Here is a 20,909-nt window from a genome sequence, read left to right on the forward strand (position 1 = left end):
TGGTGCAGTACTACTGCCTCTCACTGATCTAGGTGAAAATTGCCAGGTTTGTTCAGAAGTAATCCTAAGTGCTCTGTAGGATTTTGCGTTGGGCTTGAGAGTTTATTGCTGTGTAAGAGACTTAGCAACTGGCTTGAGGAACTGTGAAAATAACTGTGATCGTTGAATTGCAGGTCTCTGAGCAGCTTTGAGTCTGGGCAACTTGCTGAATGCACTGAGCAACTAGAATTGCTACCAGGGGAAAATATCAACCTACTTGCAGGGGGATCCAAAGAAAAAATAGGTATAAATGCATATGTTTGCTTTTGCATTTGAAGTAATGTTAATATTTCTTTATGTATTTGTGTCTAAATGACAGACTGAATCTTCTCAATGCAGCATGGACTGACCATAAAAAACCTTTATGAGCTGAGCTTCCAAATGATTACCAGGGTTGTTCTAAATATTGATGCAAGTGTGTGTTCTGGAGTTAATGAGCTTGCTTAGAAATAATCTATCATTGATTTCTAATATGAAAACATACATATAATTTTATATGTACTCTAAAAGAAGTTTTTTCCAAACTTCCTTGCTCTGAAAAATGCCTTCTCAGAAGGTGCCACTTGATGAAATTTGGCAGTTCTAGTTGGCTTCAATTGTTTTCTCCATGCAGACATGAAGAAGCTCCTTCCTAATATGCTGAGTCCCGATCCAAGAGAACTTCAGAAAGCAGTTGAAGTGCAGCTTTTGAGAAGTTCTGTGTGTCTGGCAACTGCTGTAAACCACATAGAGCAGGAGCAGAAGTGGCAGTCAATATCTGAGTAAGTTGAAACACGCTGTAAATGATGGGATGTGCTGTGCAAAGCTGTTCTAGCTTGTTAAACCTAACGTTATGAAAAGCATATTCCACTTTGTACATCACATCTCTGGTAGTTTGCTACCAGTTTTACCTGTTGCGAGTTATAAGCTTACTGGGGAAAGTAAGGTGAAGTTTAACTCTTAAAAGTCTAGCTAACAGCAATGCCTGCTCTGATTTGTTTTCTTTCAGGAATGTTATAAAGTACTTAAAGCAAACATCCCGCATCGCTATTGGACCGTTAAGACTCTCCACACTCACCGTGTCTCAGTCTTTACCAGTGCTGAGCACTCTTCAGTTGTATTGCTCTTCTGCTTTGGAGAACACTGTATCCAACAGGCTGACCTCAGAGGTGTGTCAGTGTGCTTAGGCCAGAACTGGAGTAATGTCTTTCTCCATGTCATGATGTATTGCATATAAAACATACACTGATTGTTTGGCCAGTTGTTAATCAGACTGTAAAAAGGCAGCATATGGTTTTGTAACATGCCTTGACCCAGGTGTTTTAAAATCTGCATCTCAGTTGGACTTCTTTCTGTAGCTAAACGTACCACCTTTCAGTTACACTTATGGCACCTTTTAAAGTTTCATTGGTAGCTGCTTTTTAGAAAAGTGTTGATATTCCTTCTCTGAATATATCACAACACTCCTGCAACACACGTGTATAACACGTTTTAAAATGATTTTTAAAGATTTATCAAAACACAGTCACCTCAGCAGTTAAAAACTGTGTGTGAACTTCAACCAATGCAAATGGTCTAGTTTTAATTTCTAATTGTGTTGTTCAGAGAATGATTCTGCTTGATTTTGAGCTACATTTAGTGTTACCCTCTCAAATCTATCTGTCTTGAGTCGTGTAAAACACTTGTGTGTTATTGCTTAAGGGTAAAAAGTGATGTCTAATACAAGTAACTTACTGTGTGCTAAAATAAATGACCTTTGTTTGTAATGAATGAAAAGACATTGTGGTAACAAGATCTCTCATGACAACTATGACACTTTCAGGACTGCCTTGTACCTCTCTTCAATGATGCTTTGAGGTCGTGCAAGCAGCACGATGTGAGGCCCTGGATGCATGCACTGAGGTACACAGTGTACCAGAATCAATTGATGGAAAAACTTAAAGGTGTGTAAGCTCTTGGTGTTATGGAAGGGGAGTGTAGAGTTTGAACTTAAATCTGTTGCTGAAAGCTGCAGCTATATCTCTTCGTGTTGCTGAGATGGGTTATGTCTCAGAAACCACGTTTTGGTTATTTGGGTGACTCTACACCCAGAGGTCTCCTTTACTCCTGTAATGCAAACAGTGTTCAACTGAAACAGATTTTATTGTGAAATGCTTAGCAGTTCTCCAATCTTCCATTCACATGCTACTTGCTCATCTTCTCATACTTCAGAACCCTTCAGTGCAATCAATAACAGGTCTTTTAAAACAGCCCTGAAAGCCATTTACAGTGCAGTGTGGTGGGAGGTAATGGGAGAAAAGAAGTTGTACTGGGGACAAGTAGATTGCTTAGTTAAGAAGAAGGCTTATAGTGAAAAAGTTCCTCTTTTGCCCATCAGATAATCTATGGATTAGAAATGAAATAATCTAAATATCTGTTAGGAAATACAGAAAAGCTGAGCAGTTTTGAGTGATGGCTGTGTACAGAATACACTGGACAGAAATGATCTGTATAACCCAGGTGCAATTATTGCTTGTTTACTCATTTTATTTACAATGTCTTCCTTTCTTCTCCAGAACCAACAGTCCCAATTAAAAGCCATTTAATGGAACTGGGCTTAACAGCAGCGAAGTTTGCCCGGAAGAGGGGAAACATCGCCCTGGCCACACGACTGCTCGCCCAGTGCAGCGAGGTTCAGCTAGGAAAAACCACCACTGCACAGGATTTAGTCCAGCACTTTAAAAAACTGTCTGCACCTGGTCAGATAGATGAAAAATGGGGTCCTGAACTTGATATTGAGAAAACAAAGTTGTTATACACAGCAGGTGAGTGTGTGCTAGTTGTAGATATTTGAGCTTCTGGTCCTTACAACCAGGCTAATTCCCTTGACCCTGAAGAAATCACAATATGCTGGTATCATTAGGAACTGATGTCATCCTGTTAATTTTTGTCTCAGTCTGGAAGTGTTTTCACGAGTCTTACTTGTAATTTTTAACTGCAGAAGAGAAATATTTTTGTAAAAATATATTCTTATACACTGTATCAATTTCAGCAGAAATGCTTTGAATAAAGTGTACTGCTCTGACAATATGCTTCTTATGATGCACAGGTCAGTCAACACACGCCATGGAAATGTTGAGTTCTTGTGCCATATCCTTTTGCAAATCTGCCAAAGCTGAATATGCAGTTGCTAAATCTATTCTCACTCTGGCTAAATGGATTCAAGCTGAATGGAAAGAGATCTCAGGACAGTTGAAACAAGTATACAGAGCTCGACAGCAGCAGAATCACACTGGTCTGACCACTTTGTCTAAAAACATATATAATTTGATTGATCTTCCAGCTGTTAATACACTAGAAGAAGAATATCCTAGGATTGAAAGTGAATCTACAGGTATTATCTTTTTTTATTACATGGTTACTGTTGATCCCACAGGGGGGTAGCACTAGTTAAACTGATGAAAGTGCTCTGTCACTCATGTATTTCTCTTCCTACCACACCTGTAAACAGTCTGGGTTTTGTGCAACAAGTAACTTATACACAGTTTTAAAAAAAACCCCAAAACTGATGTTTGGTATTTCTTTGGCTTTGTTTTCATTCAGGGAAGAAACTGGAACATGTTTAGTTTATAAGGAGGATATAAAATTTTGTCATGTTGCTGTCTGCTTTCAGCTCCTGTGTTTGCTAAAGTTTAACATCATAATGTATATTGGTCTTTCTCCTATCAGTAAATATTGGAGTTGGAGAACCTGACTTCATCCTGGGACAGCTGTATCACTTGTCTTCAGTACAGGCACCTGAAGTAGCCAAGTCTTGGGCAGCCTTGGCTAGTTGGGCCTATAGATGGGGCCGGAAAGTAGTTGATAACGCCAGGTAAATGCATCCTGATGTTTAAATTTATATGGCATACTTTTCTCAATGTAAACCCCTTGCTTTGTATTTATGATTACTGTTCTCTGTGGTCCGAAGTCACATGTGAACAGAGACTTGAGTGTTTTCTTGATTATTTGCCCTCTGCAAAAATAAGCGAGTTTAAATCTGAGATAAGGATGAGGATTTCTTCCTTGGAGAAGTTTTTTTATATACAGTCTTAATGGGTTCAGTAGCTCTACACAGACTAATACATTGGGATCAATAATTCATTAACTGTTACAGTCAGGGAGAAGGTGTTCGTCTGCTGCCCCGGGAGAAGTCTGAGGTCCAGAACTTGCTTCCAGACAGCATCGCAGAGGAAGATAAAGAGAAAATCTATGGCATTCTTGGGCAGGCAGTGTGTCGTCCGGCTGGGATTCAAGTAAGTGTCAGTTTGCTGCTTATAAATGTTAACCTCAGTGTGAGCCTCATTTTTCCTCTGCTTATGGTTCATATAAACTTGTGGAGTTAAAGTTAAAATTCAGACAATCCCAGAGGTCTGAGAGTAACCATCAGTTAGCTACGTGGTAACTCGCCTGCTCTGTGATAACTTGATCAAGTAACACAATTGCAGGAGGTGCCCAGACCAAACCTGGGTCAGGAACTAATTCCTCATGGAGGAGGTTGGAGGCCTGAATCAAACTTGTGTTCTCTTTATTTGTGTTTAGGATGAAGATATGACCCTACAGATCACTGAAAATGAAGACAATGAAGAAGACGATATGGTGGATGTTATATGGCGTCAGTTATTAACGAGCTGTCCCTGGCTTTCAGATCTGGATGAAAACGCAACAGAAGGGTTAATTAAAGTGTGGAGGAAAGTTGTAGACAGGATCTTCAGTCTCTATAAACTCTCCTGCAGTGCATACTTCACTTTCCTCAAACTCAATGCTGGTCAGGTTAGTGCTCATGCTGGTGAGGAGTTGGGTTTACAACCTTCCCTAAAGGCTGTCACAAACTGTGTGTGCTGCTGTCTTTCAAGGTTCCCCTTGATGAAGATGATCCCAGGCTGCACTTAAGAAATACTTCTGAGCAGAGCACTGATGATGTTATTGTGATGGCAACCCTACGACTGTTGCGATTGCTTGTGAAACATGCTGGAGAACTCAGACAGTATCTCGAGCATGGGCTAGAAACTACACCTACTGCTCCTTGGAGAGGTAAGAATGCATCATCCAGTTGTTTAATTTTGATACTTTTTCTCTAAATACAAGCAGAGAGGTATTGGTTGCACTTGGAGAATTTATTTAAGCATAATGGGATGAGAGCCTGGCTTTTAATAAATAATTTCATGACAGGTGTTCAGAATGCAGGGTGGACTTGAGCTCAGAGCAGATAAGCAGCGCAGGGTATGATCCTCTCCCTCCCTTGCATGAAGACATAGAAAGGAGATGCAGTTTGTGAAGTCTTACATTGTATTATCACTTTAAATAGAGCTCAACTGAAGGATTTACATATTGCACCTGATGTTGTCTTTGACTACTAGATCAGCTATCGTCTGTACTGTGAAAGACACTTATTAAAAGACATTTTAATTGGGAAACTAGACATGTTCTCCCAATGTGAAACCAGCATGCTCTTAAAAATGAAATAAAACTGCCTAATTTGAAGTGAAACAAAGTGAATTGGCACATTGTTTTCTTGTTCTGTTTGTGAAGGTATCATACCCCAGCTCTTCTCCCGCCTCAATCACCCAGAAGTGTACGTTCGCCAGAGCATTTGCAACTTACTGTGTCGAGTGGCTCAGGATTCTCCTCATCTCATACTGTATCCTGCAATAGTGGGCACCATTTCCCTTAGCAGTGAGTCCCAGACATCAGGTATGGAGGGAAATACAAATGTTCAAATACTCTTTAGCTGTTGTATTTTTATAAATGTTGGGGTTGTTTAAATTTTTCCCAGTAACTCTGATTACTTTGATTGCAAGAATATTTTTATTGTGAGAACTTGCTGATGGGTTTCATGTGATTTACCAGTTTGCCAAATAAGTTGGTCTTTTCAGTGTTAACATCATGTACTTCACCAATAGTTAATGTAATATGGGGACCTGATGCTAAATTAAGCACTGAGCTAGGGTATCTTTCAAGGCCAGAATGTTAATATTTGAACGTCCGTGTTTAATTTAGGGAACAAGCTGCCCTCTGCCATCCCCACTTTGCTGGGTAATATTCAAGGAGAAGAACTATTGGGTGGTGAATGTGATGGGGGAAGCCCCCCAGCTTCTCAAGAAAGTAGTAAAGATGACACAAAAGTTGGATTAAATGAAGATCAAGCAATGATGCAAGATTGCTACAGCAAAATTGTGGAGAAACTCTCTGCTGCCAATCCAACGATGGTATTGCAGGTAATTAATGCTAATGTGATAACCTCTTCCTCTTATTTGAACCACAAAATAGTTTGGTGCGGCTTTGCTGTTAGACTATCTTCTTTTTTGAGCTGTTCACCTACAAAAATAAACCTGAATGTTAGTACTCTTAAAAGTAAGCACATCTTAACTTCTTTTACACAGGTTCAAATGCTGGTGGCTGAGCTGCGCAGGGTCACAGTTCTTTGGGATGAACTTTGGTTGGGAGTTTTACTGCAGCAGCACATGTATGTCCTTAGAAGGATTCAACAACTGGAAGATGAAGTCAAGAGGGTCCAGAACAACAACACTTTACGGAAGTATGGCTTTCTGGGAATAGTTCAAGTGATAATTGTAACAAATGTTTGTCCTTGGGGAAGCATACAGTCAAACTGATCAACAGTGGTGTTGCACCTGAATTCATACTGTCCTGTCTTTGTAAGACAACAACCTTACTTCAAGAACAGATTGGTGCCACCACAAGTACTCTAAATCAAATGAGAAACAACAACAGTCTGCCTGTGCCTCCATGCTGGGATTTCCATAGTACAAACTGGGGTCTAACGAATTACTAAGTTGTGGATTGTGATGCCCTGTAGTTCTTCCTCTCCGAGGTCTGTCTTATGGGTCAGCTGACATGAGGACAAGAATGCTGAAGGGTGTAATCTGTTTGGAGTTTAGTGTAAATACAGATATTTAGAGTTAATGTCTTTATCTGCTTTTGGGTTTCAGTGTGCAGCAAGTCTTTTTATTTTTTTCCTCTCCCTTACTCTGAGGGCTCTCCTCTGAATGGGTTCGTGGAAAAGGAAAACCATCGACTGGGCACTTGGCCTGGCTTCAGAATGCCTCTTGACTTACATAGTCAGGGCTGATGTGGAGAGGGAGAACTGCATGATCTGAATCTCTCTTCCCCTTTGTAGTGTGGCACATCCTTGGGATGTGGTAGCAAAGACCTCCTGTGACAAAGCAAATCAGGTGTTTAGGTTTGAACTCCGAGCTGCTTCTTGGGGTTTCCAGTGGTGAGGAACCCAGATTAAATCTCAGTTGAAAAAGAAGTGTGTTTGAGGAACAGGCATTCGGTGTGGAATCAAGTGCTCTTCCTTGAAATGCAGTCACCCTCAAAGACCTCATTCTAAAGATGTAACAAGTTCTCAGGTGTCTCAGTTGCAGTCTTAGTGCTGTGCTTATGAAGTGACTTGGTGTTAGGAACTTAAGAGGAAACGTTTTGTGTGTTCAATAGAGAGGAGAAAATAGCAATCATGCGTGAGAAGCACACAGCTCTGATGAAGCCCATCGTGTTTGCGCTGGAGCACGTGCGGAGCATCACAGCAGCTCCGGCAGAAACTCCCCATGAGAAGTGGTTCCAGGATAACTATGGGGATGCCATCGAAAATGCTCTGGAGAAACTTAAGAATCCTTTGAATCCTGCTAAGCCTGGAAGCAGCTGGCTCCCATTTAAAGAGGTACTACATGCACAGGCAGAGAATACAATGTGGGACATAAACAGGAGGTTGCATAACTCTGCTGCCTGTGGCCACAACTCAAATATTTATAAATGCAGGAGTAAATCTCTGAAGGAGTCAGATTTGTTGTGACTTTGTTGCTTATCACCAGACAGGGTGTATTTACTGCATAAAGGACCTACAACAACCTGAAGGTAGTTGTAGAGAGGTGGACGATGGTCTCTTCAGCCAGGGGACAGGTGATAGGACAAGGGGAAATGGCATCAAGCTGTGCCAGGGCAGGTTTAGATTGGACATAAAAAAAAAAATTTTACTGAAAGAGTTGTCAGGGCCTGGAACAGGCTGCCCAGGGAGGGGGTTGAATCACCTTCCCTGAATGTGTTTAAAAAAAAGGGTAGATGAGGTAGGGATATGGTTTAGCTTAGGATGGAAATGGTTGGACTTGATGATCTTCAAAGGTCTTTTCCAACCTGGTGATTCTGGGTTTTGGGGTATTTTTTTGTCATTTTTGTCATCTTCATCCTAAGCTGCAAATGAATAATTAGGGGAGCAAGAATGAAAAGTAATTTGAAGAAAAATCTCTATGCTTTCTGGAACATGACTGCCATTAAGTCTGGTTTGGAGGGGGTGTGTTCCTTTTGGGGTTTGTTTTAATGGCTGTTTAGGTAAACTCAGTCTAAACCAAACACTTTCTTTGGAGCAGATTATGCTGAGTTTGCAGCAGCGAGCACAGAAACGGGCTAGTTACCTTCTGCGGCTTGAAGAAATCAGCCCTTGGTTGGCAGCCATGATGAACACTGAAATAGCACTGCCTGGAGAGGTGTCCACCAGAGACACAGTCACAATTCACAGTGTGGGCAGCACCATCACAATCCTGCCTACCAAAACCAAACCCAAAAAGCTGCTTTTCCTGGGGTCGGATGGGAAGAACTATCCCTACCTGTTCAAAGGTAAGGAGTTGAAGTTTGCTCCTGTGAGTTACAGTCTCTTGTTATAAACCAGATGTATTGAAGTTAGGAATTCATGGTTGCATTTTTGTTGGGTGTGTCTGCATGATATGGAGAAAGAGTTGTTTGGAGCAAAATCAGAAGCGAAGTAGGATTTAAAATACTAAATTTGGGGCTTTAAGAGAACAACTAAATTTTAAACAAAGTAAATTTCTCACAGGTTTGGAAGACTTGCATCTAGATGAGAGGATCATGCAGTTCTTATCCATTGTGAACACCATGTTTGCTACTATTAACCGGCAAGAGACACCCAGGTTCCATGCAAGGCACTACTCTGTGACACCTCTGGGCACGAGGTCGGGCTTGATCCAGTGGGTGGATGGAGCTACACCTCTCTTTGGTCTCTACAAGCGGTGGCAACAGCGAGAAGCTGCTTTACAAGCACAAAAGGTTATAACTGTGGGGTGTGCCAGCCTGGAATAATTTGGAAGGGATGTGTTCTGATTTGCTTTGTAATTCTAAATAGTGTAGCTTTAAGAGAACTGATTTGTTTGCAGCAATGCACAATTGTTCTGTGTATTCTTATCTCTTGGGATTTCATCACGTGTCCATGAAATTGCCTAGATGTCTTTATATATTACAATATGTATCAGAAATATGCTGCTCTGGGACGATAATTGAAGGAGAACTGTTTTTGAGCAGAGTTAACCTTGGGTTAAAATTCTTTTACTTCAACATCTCACTTCCAATATTCAATTTTGAAATAGTTTTTACAACTCTATTTTTGAAATTTTCCTCAGCAAGAGCAGAGTTAGGCCAAAACAAGGTTTTCTGTTTATTATTTAGGCTTTTTTAACTATTGGGTGTTGAGAGCTCTAAGCTGTAAAAGCCATCCTTAGCAGAGCTGATTTCATATTGCATTCTCACAAAACCTGGATTTGGGATACTTTTCTGCTGTAATAACTTGCAGTATGTGAACTACTGTTTTTACCTCTCCTAGGCTCAGGACTCTTACCAGACACCCCAGAACCCTGGAATAGTGCCCAGACCCAGTGAGCTTTACTACAGTAAAATCGGACCCGCTTTAAAGGCGGTCGGGCTTAGTCTTGATGTGTCACGTCGTGACTGGCCCTTGAATGTCATGAGGGCTGTTCTAGAAGAACTGATGGAAGCAACTCCCCCAAATCTCCTAGCTAAGGAGCTCTGGTCATCATGTACAACACCAGATGAGTGGTGGAGAGTTACCCAGGTGAGTTATAACTGATGTATCTTCTGTTGAAAGGCTGTGTTTGTAATGGGATGAGGGGCAAGAAATGCCTGGGATGTGTTCAAGCAGTGATACTCATGAGTTAGGTGAGCTGGCACTGCTGAAGTGTCAGGTAACAGGAAATGTTGGCCATCTGGAATAGAAATATGGGTATACACCTGATAACAACATAGAGCTGTGCTAGAATTATGAGTCTAAGACTTGAAAAATCTTATTAAGAAATCAGACAACAAATAGAAAACAGCTTGGAATAAGTTGGCTTTGATTTGTCTTACACTTAAAATAATGCTTTAAGATGGTAGGCAGTCCGATGTGTTGGCAGAGGATTCCCACCAATAATTTTTTCCTGAAACTCTCTTTAAAGTCGTATGCAAGATCCACTGCAGTTATGTCCATGGTTGGCTACATCATTGGTCTTGGAGACAGACATCTGGATAATGTTCTTATAGATATGACTACAGGAGAAGTTGTCCACATAGATTATAATGTTTGCTTTGAAAAAGGTAATTTAAAAAATGCTCTATGTTATTCAAATACAAGGCTTCCCTGCTTGGTCATTAAAAGAAACAACTGAATTTTTTATCTCCAAGGGAAAAGCCTCCGGGTACCGGAAAAGGTGCCGTTCCGCATGACGCACAATATCGAAACAGCTCTTGGAGTGACGGGGGTGGAAGGGGTTTTCAGGCTGTCCTGTGAGCAGGTGAGTTGGGGGGCTTGTGGGCAGCAGAGGGCTGTCGATGCCAGATGGCCTCTTAGAGATTTCACATTAAACATTCTGTCATTAATTTATAAAACCTTCACCTCTTCTGCTGCGATTTTAATTGTACTCGGGTTAGATACGTCCTGTAGTGGGCAGTTAAGAAGTGGGACGTTGGATACATGTGCCTGTAGTGGTACAAGTACTGCTTGGGGTGGAAGGAGTCTTGTGGCTCTGTGTGTAAAACGTGATGCTTTTCCTGAAGCATTTTTTGTGAAGTTTTGTGTCCCTGTTTTCTTCTGTGCTTTATCAACATGACAGAGACACTTTCAAACAGAAAAATACTCTAAACAAAGGAGGATTTTCCTCCTCATGGTCTGTTGCTAGAGTTTGTGGGGAAGGCTAGAGTGCAGTCCTTAGTTTTGGCCATGTTACTGCTGGCTGGCTGTGTTTGTAGGTGCTGTGGTGGTCTGTGTGTGCGGGGGCTGGGGGTAAGTCATGGATTTCAGTCCCCCTTGAGCAGGTATCTCGTGTTCAAAGCCCTGCTGCGCTACAGGGATTCCACAAGATCAGAGTGAGTCTGTTTCACATCTGATGCAGGTCCTTCACATCATGCGGCGTGGCAGAGAGACGCTGCTGACACTGCTGGAAGCGTTTGTTTATGATCCTCTGGTGGATTGGACAGCAGGAGGGGAAGCAGGCTTTGCTGGAGCTGTCTATGGAGGTGGTGGCCAGCAGGCTGAGAACAAACAGAGCAAGAGAGAAATGGAAAGAGATATTACACGTAGCCTCTTTTCTTCAAGAGTGGCTGAGATAAAGGTGAGTTCCTTATAACAACTTTCTCTTTTATAACCAGAGTGGTTCCTATGCCTTCACGTCATCTATTTGCTTTTTGGGGTGGTGGAAGAAGTGGCAATTGTTCAGCAGTAGTTAAAATGTCATTGAGCTGAACTGAGTTTGTATTGAGGGAGGTGCTTATGAGGAGCTGCAGCTACTTGGTGTTTGTTTTCTGTGTGCTCAATTCTGAAATGGGCGTTAATGTTTTGCCTCAATCTGGGCTACAGGAATACAAACAGCAGTTGGAGAGCAGCCTAAAGAAAGAAGGGCTGTTGAGCTTTAGTAGGTCAGTGCTGGAGGTAGTCCTAGATGAACAGCATCAGTGGAGGGTTACATGTTGCCTTAAGCGGCTTCCTCTTGCCTGTTTGAAGTCCTGTTCTAATACATCTGTGTCTTGGTTACAGGTTAACTGGTTTAAGAACAGAGATGAAATGCTTGCTGTGCTGCCAAAACTGGACAGTGGTTTAGATGAGTATCTGAGCCTGCAAGAGCAGTTGACAGATGTAGAGAAGTTGCAAGGAAAACTGCTGGAGGAGATAGAATTTCTGGAAGGGGCAGAAGGAGTGGATCATCCTTCCCACACACTTCAGCACAGGTACAGAGGAGTCAGGAATTCTGCCAGGAATCGCCCAGACCAATAGAGTTTGTAGCTCAGTAATGTACTTGTGAGTTAGATCTTAAAAATGTGTATTTGAAAGAGATGAACAGCTGTGGAGGAGTTATTCTTACAGTAAACAACTCGCTCCTTGTACGGAAGAACTATTGAAACCATTTTCCTTCTAAGCCTTATTTATGCCCTACATCTCCTACTGCATCAGTATAACCAGTGCTATTCCATGTCCCACACTTGACCCACGAGGCAAGAGACAGTGTGCTGAATGCAATGTCCCATCAAATTAATCCATGTAATGTGACTATTGATAAATAACGCAAAACTCTTTTCTTCTGAGTTTCTAATTCCTTAATTTTTTCAAGTTCTTTTGAAATTGGCCAAGATTTTCAGGATTGCATGAGTGGTTTGTAGGAAAAGAGAATTAACTGTCAATGCAACTTTGTTAAAATTGTATGTAACTGGTGAGACTATGATAATTTTCTGGTCAGCAAGGTTGGTGTGGGTTTGTATTCAATATAGTTAAGTCTTCTTTTGTCTTGTAGCACTCATGTGATTCTGTGGCTTCAATAATTCAGGTATTCAGAGCACACGCAGCTGCAGTCTCAGCAGAGAGCTGTCCAGGAAGCCATCCAGGTGAAGCTGAATGAGTTTGAGCAGTGGATAACACATTACCAAACTGCTTTCAGTAACTTAGAGGCACCGCAGCTTGCAAGTCTTCTGCAAGAAATCAGCACGCAAATGGACCTAGGTATCAATAGTGTTTGTGCTTTGAGATTGGAATGCTTTGAAAGTAATTGGGGTTTAATAGCAGGAGGCAATAAGAGTATAACTGAAAGGGAAAGCCCTGTATATACCAGGGGTTCTTCAGAGGGGGATTTAAAGAACTTCAGCCCTACTGTTCCAAGCTGCCTGAGGGGACTTCTCTGCCTTAGCCCAGCTGTGCATAAGGTGTGCCTGGAGAAGAGAAGGCTGCAGGGAGACCTTTGAACCCCTTCAGTCCCTCAAGGGGCTCCAGGAGAGCTGGGGAGTGGCTGGTGCCCACGGTAGGAAAGGTCAGGCCCAGTGGAACAGCTTCAGCTGCAGGAGGGCAGCTGGAGAGGGGCTGGGAGGCAGAAATCCTTCCCCAGGACGGGGGAGGCCCTGGCACAGGGTGCCCAGAGAAGCTGTGGTTGGCCTGGGATCCCTGGCAGGGTTCAAGGCCGGGTTGGATGGGGCTTGGGGCACTCTGGGCTGGGTAAGGTGTCCCTGCCTGTGACAGGGGGGCACTGGGGGGTTTGAGGTCCCTGCTGACTCAACCCGTTCTCTGGTTCTATGATTATTTTCTTACCTTGTGCTCAAAACTCTCACTGTGAATCCTCAATGCCTCCCATATCCCAGCTAAGAGAATGGTTCTGAAAAGATGTTCAGTGCTTGTGTGCTCTAAAATGTGTAACCTGCAGAGAGGGGCAGAGCTGAATTTCTAATCCTCCTTCTTAAAAGGGCCCCCAAGTTACGTGCCAGCAACAGCGTTCCTGCAAAATGCAGGCCAGGCACATCTCATCAGCCAGTGTGAGCAGCTGGAAGGGGAGGTGGGAGCCCTCCTGCAGCAGAGGAGATCCGTTCTGCGTGGCTGTCTTGAACAGTTACACAGCTATGCAACAGTGGCTCTTCAGTACCCAAAAGCTGTGTTCCAGAAGCACCGGATAGAGCAGTGGAAAACGTGGATGGAAGAACTCATCTGTAACATGACCATCGAGCGCTGCCAGGATATCTTCAGGAAGTAAGAATAATGGATTGTTTAAAGAACTTCATTTTCCAACTGCTTCAGGTCTTTAATTCTCTGATTAAACTAAATACTTCTGCAAGGACCAATCTAGTTATGAAGCAAGACAAGGTTCAGTTGTAATTCCAGAGGTTTGGAGGAAAAGGATGAAAGGCTGCTTTAAAAATACTGTTTGAGTTTCATCTGTGTACTGCAGTAACATTGGGCTGTAATGAATGAGTGATGTTTAGGGGCGAGTGATGTTTAGGGGCGAGTGATGTTTAGGGGCGAGTGATGTTTAGGGGCGAGTGATGTTTAGGGGCGAGTGATGTTTAGGGGCGAGTGATGTTTAGGGGCGAGTGATGTTTAGGGGCGAGTGATGTTTAGGGGCGAGTGATGTTTAGGGGCGAGTGATGTTTAGGGGCGAGTGATGTTTAGGGGCGAGTGATGTTTAGGGGCTTTAGAAACTTCCAGTAATTAAAAATCACTGAAGTCTAGTAATGATTTTTTTTTTTAATTAAAGCAGATTTTCAAGCAATCTTTTTCCTTATTTTCCCTTCCAAAGTCAGGCCATTTTAGCAGTGCTGCTGCTTGGCTTGCAGGATCTGGGTTAGATTATCTAGATTCCAGATCATCCCCTGCCTCAGGGACTCGTGACTGTCTTCTCTCCTTGCAAATACTTAGGAAATGCACTTTCCCTTGACAGGTATGAAATGCAGTACGCTCCTCAGCCGCCTCCAAGCATGTGTCAGTTCATCACCGCCACGGAGATGACGCTGCAGCGCTACGCGGCTGATATAAACAGCAGGCTGATCAGGCAGGTGGAGCGGCTGAAGCAGGAGGCAGTGACTGTGCCTGTCTGTGAGGAGCAGCTGAAGGAGATTGAGCGCTGCATAAAGGTGTTTCTCCATGAGAACGGGGAGGAGGGCTCGCTGAGCCTAGCGAGCGTCATCATCTCCGCCCTCTGTACGCTCACCAGGTGAGTTGCCTTGAGTGACACCTCTCTGTGTGTGTTCACTGTTGGGACACAGAAGGAACAGTCACACAATGTAATTACATGGAGAGAGGAACAACAAGCAGGTGGCTTAACCCAGTGTCGCTTTGTCCAGGCGGAATCTGATGATGGAGGGTGCAGCATCCAGTGCTGGAGAGCAACTGGTTGAGTTGACTTCAAGGGATGGAGCCTGGTTCTTGGAGGAGCTGTGCAGCATGAGTGGGAACGTCACCTGCCTCGTGCAGCTGCTGAAGCAGTGTCACCTTGTACCCCAGGACTTAGATATTCCGAACCCAATTGAAGCATCAGAAGCTGTTCACTTGGCTAACGGAGTATATATCTCACTGCAGGTGATACTTACTCTTATGTTACTTTTTCTTTCCTCATCCCCAACCTGTTAAGGCTACAGCTAAGCCATTCTTAGCAGCCTCTTCCTTGACCAGCTGAGTCTTTGCTTATGGTGCTGCTGAGTGTGGGGTTTTTTGGTTGCTGTGTGGCTGAGCTGAGCAGGTGTTTCCTACTGTGTCTCTTTTGGTTGAAAGAAACCATTTTGGTCTGTACATGGTAAATGGTAAAAACTACTGTCAAGTAAGGGAAGGGAAGATGTTAATGTCAGGTTTAGAGATGTGCTAGCCTTGTGTCCTGCTGCTGTTCTTTTATTCTGTTGCTGGCAGTCCAGAGCAACTCCCAGACTCTTTAATCCATGCTCCTGCTGGCTCTGCTCTTGCTAAGCCTTACTTATTTTCACCTGAAACAAGGAGTTTGAAACAAATCCTGAAAACCTGTTTTACAGGCTTCTGACTCCAAGATTGGGAAATTAAAAAAGCAGATTTAAAACTCTGTGGCTTAGAAACATTTTCACTTCAATAAAACAAAAATCTGTTAGCGGCAGCTTGAGTGAAATAACTGCTGAAGATTAAGGTGTTTATGAACTGTGGAGGCTTTTGGTTCCCCTGCATTGTATTTGAAAGATACTTTCCTACATAAGCATACTGAGATCTTTGTCGCTTCTGTTTCTTTGCTCTTCAAAGTATTCAGAATCTTTTCAGAAACCTGCCTGTAATCTCATTACAGCAGAGATCTCTTACCCTGTGAGCTCCTAAGCTGTGTAGCTCACTGAGTAGGCAGGATAACGAATCTTTTTGGGTGTCTTGGCTCACTTTGGAGACAGAGCACATTGGTTGCTTCCTTCTATAGGTGCCTTTAGCCCTCTGTTGTGTTCTGCTTGAGAAAAATTGCTTTATCCCACTTAAGGTACTGGGTTTTTTACCTGTGTTGATTCCTGTGGCATGAACAGGACACTAGCAAAACAATTGCTGTCTGGTGAGTTTTTCCTTCTCCCTTGCCTGGTCCAATCAGTTTAGTAAATCATAAATTTGGTAAATAATTTAACTTGCTCACTTACAGTTTTATAGAAAAGCTGTCTAATTAGCTGGAATTGGTTTGCACGGTGTGCTCTCTGTACCACTAACCCTCTGCTGAGGGTTGCTCTAATTCTTGCTGCTCATGCTGTTGAGGTAGTTGTTGCTGTGTTGTGCCAATGCCAACCCTTTGGGTTTCCACAGGTTTTAAGGTATTCTGCATTTCTTCACATAAAAAAAAAAAACAGATTTTGATTCCTGGTGGCCACCCTCATGTTGCTGTTCAGATCCTGCCTACTGCAGAGCGGCGTGACGCTAACATGGGATGCTGGATGTGATGCTTAGAGAGGAGAACGCTGCTTAATGTTTCCATGCCCCTTTCTCAACAGGAACTGAACTCCAACTTCCGACAGATCATTTTTCCTGAAGCACTCAGGTGTTTGATGAAGGGGGAGTACACTCTGGAGAGCATGCTCCATGAGCTGGACAACCTCATCGAGCAAACGACTGACGGGGTGCCCCTGCAAACCCTGGTGGAGTCTCTTCAGGCCTACTTACGGAATGCTGCCATGGGGCTGGAGGAGGAAACACACACTCATTACATCGATGTGGCCAGGTAAACCTCTTATTGGTGATGTTCAGGTGTGAGAGAAGTCTGCAGAGCATTAGTTTGTATAAATATTGGTGTTTGAGGTGCGGGCTTTTCTTGCCCAATAATACCCTCAAGCAGAGTGCGGTGTCTGAAGTGCACGTGTGTCCCCTCCACACACAGACCTCCAAGCAGGGAGTGACAGCGATTTGCATTTACATCTGCTCACATCTGCCAGCTTCCTCCAAAACAGAGTTGTGGTTTTATGGTTGGACTTAAGGGATGCTAAAAATAGGAACCAGTCTGTTAGTCTGCGGGAGAAAAGCGAGAGCCGGTAACCACAGCACTCATCTCAGGAGGGTTGAGCAGCTTTTGCATAATGAATCAGTGATTTAAAAAGAGCCCAAAAACACAAACAAACCAACCCCTACCCAAACAAAACGATTGTGTGTCTTTGATGTGGCTGCTGCCTTTCTGGGGAGATGCTGGGTGGGCAACTGAGCCAATTCAGAAGTGTCCTGGCGAGTAAAAGTGATCTGTAATCCTTTAATACAGTCCCATCCTCTGTGGCACCCTTGGCTGTTCTTGTGGGACCAGCATGGGGACTCATGTGGTTAGCAGGGCATGGTGGTTAGGAAGGGCCTGCAGAAATGTCACCTTGCTCAGGTGTTACTTAATTCCACTTTGCTCTAGCTGTTGGATCATCACTTTTAGAAAACACTATTTATTTCTTGTAAACCAAGGAAAAACATGTACATTTTGTCTCTTTTCTAGAGTCCTTCATGCTCAGTACGGGGAGCTGATTCAGCCAAGAAACGGTTCAGTTGATGAAACTCCCAAAATGTCAGCTGGCCAGATGCTTCTGGTGGCCTTTGATGGGATGTTTGCTCAGGTGGAAACTGCCTTTGGCTTATTGATTGAAAAGGTATGGATTGGTACACTCTGAGTCAGGAATGTGAAAGCGTTATAAAAACAAAGTTAACTTCTTTCCTTTGTGCTGCTCAGCTAAACAAGATGGAAATACCTGTTGCTTGGCGTAAGATTGACATCATTAGGGAAGCGCGCAGCACCCAGGTTAACTTCTTTGATGATGACAACAATCGGCAAGTTCTGGAGGAGATCTTCTTTCTGAAGAGACTGCAAACAATTAAAGAGTTTTTCAGGCTCTGTGGTACCTTCTCTAAAACGTTGTCAGGTAAATAAATGTTACCAAATACTTGGTGTTGGTTTGTCCCCTTCTCATGCTGTTGTGGTTTTACCCCAGCAGAGAGCCAAGATCCATGAAGCTGCATGCTTTTTAAAGGAAAAGCGGGGGAGGGGGGGGGGGGGGAGAAGGAGGGGTGGAGGGGTGAGGCAAGGGAAGGGAAAAGGAAGGGGCAAATAACAACCCCAAAAGCCCGTGGGTTGGCATAAGGATAGTTTACTAAAATAGCAGAAAGATAAAATATAACAATGCTAACAGGACTTTAGAGCAAAAATCTATGAAGCTGTTGGTACAGGATGCAGTTTCTCACCGAACCCACAGCTCAGGCCGTGCCACCCAGAGCTGTCCCGGAACCCGACCGTCCCCCAAAAACTGCGCATCCTGGAGCTGCCCCCTCTTCCTCCTATCAGCCCCCCGTTATACTGAGCAGGACATGATTGGCATGGAATACTCTCTTTGGGCAGTTTGGGTCACCTGTCCTGGCTTTGTTCCCTCCTTTCTCATTAGTAGAGAAATATGAAGAGCTGAGAGAGTCCTTGACTGTCTGACAGCAACTAAAACCATCAGGGTGTTATCAGCACTGCTCCCATTTTAACACCTAAACACAGCATTCCATCCACTGCCACAAAAGAAGTTAACCCCATCCTGACCAAAACCAGGACACATGCTGTGTCCTTTTGAGAACAACATACAGTGGACCTCTGTGTGTGTGGCAAGTGAGCAGGAATGAAAAAGGATTTCCTGGGACCTTGCAGTGTCTGTAAGTCAGACAATATTCATTGAGGTGCATCAAGTGTTTTGTTTAAAGAAAATGCTATTTCTTTCCTTTGAAAGGCATCAGTTCCCTCGAAGACCAGAACGCAGTGAATGGACCTGTTCAGATTGTCAACGTGAAAGCCCTTTACAGGAACTCTTGCTTTAGTGAAGACCAAATGGCCAAACCAATCAAGGCTTTTACAGCTGACTTTGTGAGACAGCTTCTAATTGGCCTTCCAAATCAAGCCTTGGGACTGACCTTGTGCAGTTTCATCAGCGCTTTGGGCGTCGATATCATTGCTCAGGTGGAGGCGAAAGACTTTGGAGCAGAGAGCAAGGTCTCTGTGGATGACCTGTGCAAGAAAGCTGTGGAGCACAACATCCAGGTTGGGAAGTTCTCCCAGCTGGTCATGAACAGGGCCACAGTGCTGGCCAGCTCCTACGATACGGCCTGGAAGAAGCACGACCTGGTGCGCAGGCTGGAAACCAGTATCTCCTCTTGCAAGACCAGCCTGCAGAGAGTGCAGCTGCACATCGCCATGTTCCAGGTGAGACTGTGCCACGCAGGAGCTCGCTCCCTGTTGTGTCTGTGGGAAGTGAGCTCGGGTTCTCGGGTTCCTCTGAGCACCACAAGCCCTTTATGTCCTGTTGCCTGAGCTTTACAGTGTTTTAATAGACTCAGTAAGCATTTTAGATTTAAATTGTTCTCTGAAAGCACAAGGAAGGAGGAGCTGCTGCTTTTCAAGACTGCCTGCTTTACAAGATGCAAACATGGCAATGCAAAATGCTCTCTTGAGTCAATACAAGTAATTAGTTCTTCAGTAACCATTAAGTGCTTTTATTAGGAAGCCTTCACTGGCTGTTGTTAGCAGTGTTGTCCCATTCTCTTTCAAACAGACTGTGATTTAAGGGAGGAGATGGCATAAGCAAAGAGTTTAAACCATTGCTGAATATACTGTCTCCTTGCTCTGCTGTTTGTCTCCTGAAAAACTATAAATAGCAGCAGCATCAATCTGAAAATGTCCTTTAGATAAATATACACGTTTAATAAATGTGTGCCATGACCTGTGTGCTGGTACCTGGCAGTGGGGTGGTATCGCTGAGTCTCCTGTCCTCTGGGGGTCTGTAGGGTGATGTCAGTGAAACCTTCTCCTAGGCCTGTGTGCAGAATTGTCTTGGCCTTAATGCCTCACAAGTGAATTGTTACTGAGCATTGATGGCTTTTCCTTTACATGAAGGAATCCTGTATAAATCACTCCCAGGAAGTTAAGGACTGACAGAAAACATAGTTTACTTATATAACTAAACACTAATGACGTAGAGCTGTTAAGTGTGGCGGTATCACCTGACACCTCACCCTCTTTAAATACCCTGACTTCTCCCCTGTACTAGAACTGCTGTTTGTGAAACAAGGTGTTTTATGCTGAGCAAACTGAATGTTCCTTTCTGTTTTAAAGTGGCAGCACGAGGATCTCCTCATCAGTCGCCCCCAGGCCATCTCGGTCACCCCTCCGCCGCGCTCGGCCATTCTGGCCAGCATGAAAAAGAAGCTTCACACGCTCAGCCAAATTGAAGCTTCAATCGCAACGGTCCAGGTACTGCTGATCTGGGGGGGGTTGTTCAACGTGACTAACACAGGCTGCAAAACTCCCTGCCACCTCCCTCTTGCTGTGGAAGGCCAGGTTTAGAGGGGTGTATCCCTTGGGCTCAGTTTGTCACACAGATCCTGACGTTTGATTTTCACTGTCTCATACAAAATATTCTCTATGGAATGTCAGTAAAGCTGTTAAATGTGTGGAAATAGGAATGTGGGATGGTACATTCTGAAAGCTATCATGCAGCTTTTCTTTAAGCTTGTCTGACTTAGACCATCCTTACTCTCATTTTTACTAGCAACATGTCAGAAGTTCCTTTGTAGATGTGAGCGGATCAGTTACTGTGTGTGCTGTGGCTTGGCTCAGCTCTTGGGACTTTTGGGTATCAGCAATACAGAATATTTAATTGAAATGAATACTGCTTAGCCTCTTGAATTTTAATTTCCTTTGTAATTGTGAAGGTATGTTTGCAGTAGTTTATTAGCTGTAAATAGTTCAGGACTCCTGTAACTATATAAATTAAGTCTAGAAATGTGATTAGTTCTAACTTTTGCCTGTATTTTCTGTTGGATTAAAACTGAGACAGGTATT

The 20,909-nt window shown here is 43.5% G+C and overlaps 1 protein-coding gene across 1 annotated transcript in view; it reads left to right on the top strand.

Annotated features, from left to right (window-relative positions):
• The window catches only part of SMG1 (SMG1 nonsense mediated mRNA decay associated PI3K related kinase), a gene marked incomplete at its 5' end in the record, with an annotated part of 65,403 nt that overhangs the window by 37,051 nt on the left and 7,443 nt on the right, over nucleotides 1–20,909 (top strand). The window contains 30 exons of the mRNA XM_084271014.1: nucleotides 174–283; nucleotides 653–800; nucleotides 1,028–1,187; nucleotides 1,841–1,961; nucleotides 2,574–2,822; nucleotides 3,107–3,391; nucleotides 3,727–3,871; nucleotides 4,154–4,292; nucleotides 4,579–4,809; nucleotides 4,893–5,070; nucleotides 5,569–5,730; nucleotides 6,037–6,254; nucleotides 6,420–6,574; nucleotides 7,495–7,717; nucleotides 8,421–8,667; nucleotides 8,885–9,114; nucleotides 9,665–9,913; nucleotides 10,296–10,434; nucleotides 10,522–10,631; nucleotides 11,229–11,447; nucleotides 11,870–12,060; nucleotides 12,654–12,826; nucleotides 13,558–13,837; nucleotides 14,526–14,798; nucleotides 14,929–15,163; nucleotides 16,564–16,790; nucleotides 17,538–17,688; nucleotides 17,769–17,958; nucleotides 18,802–19,271; nucleotides 20,181–20,318. Of these exons, the coding sequence (XP_084127140.1) occupies nucleotides 174–283; nucleotides 653–800; nucleotides 1,028–1,187; nucleotides 1,841–1,961; nucleotides 2,574–2,822; nucleotides 3,107–3,391; nucleotides 3,727–3,871; nucleotides 4,154–4,292; nucleotides 4,579–4,809; nucleotides 4,893–5,070; nucleotides 5,569–5,730; nucleotides 6,037–6,254; nucleotides 6,420–6,574; nucleotides 7,495–7,717; nucleotides 8,421–8,667; nucleotides 8,885–9,114; nucleotides 9,665–9,913; nucleotides 10,296–10,434; nucleotides 10,522–10,631; nucleotides 11,229–11,447; nucleotides 11,870–12,060; nucleotides 12,654–12,826; nucleotides 13,558–13,837; nucleotides 14,526–14,798; nucleotides 14,929–15,163; nucleotides 16,564–16,790; nucleotides 17,538–17,688; nucleotides 17,769–17,958; nucleotides 18,802–19,271; nucleotides 20,181–20,318 (6,046 nt within the window). The remainder of the gene's footprint in view (nucleotides 1–173; nucleotides 284–652; nucleotides 801–1,027; nucleotides 1,188–1,840; nucleotides 1,962–2,573; nucleotides 2,823–3,106; nucleotides 3,392–3,726; nucleotides 3,872–4,153; nucleotides 4,293–4,578; nucleotides 4,810–4,892; nucleotides 5,071–5,568; nucleotides 5,731–6,036; nucleotides 6,255–6,419; nucleotides 6,575–7,494; nucleotides 7,718–8,420; nucleotides 8,668–8,884; nucleotides 9,115–9,664; nucleotides 9,914–10,295; nucleotides 10,435–10,521; nucleotides 10,632–11,228; nucleotides 11,448–11,869; nucleotides 12,061–12,653; nucleotides 12,827–13,557; nucleotides 13,838–14,525; nucleotides 14,799–14,928; nucleotides 15,164–16,563; nucleotides 16,791–17,537; nucleotides 17,689–17,768; nucleotides 17,959–18,801; nucleotides 19,272–20,180; nucleotides 20,319–20,909) is intronic.

This window comes from Gallinula chloropus (assembly GCF_964237585.1).
Source record: "Gallinula chloropus genome assembly, chromosome: 15".
NCBI lineage: Eukaryota > Metazoa > Chordata > Aves > Gruiformes > Rallidae > Gallinula > Gallinula chloropus.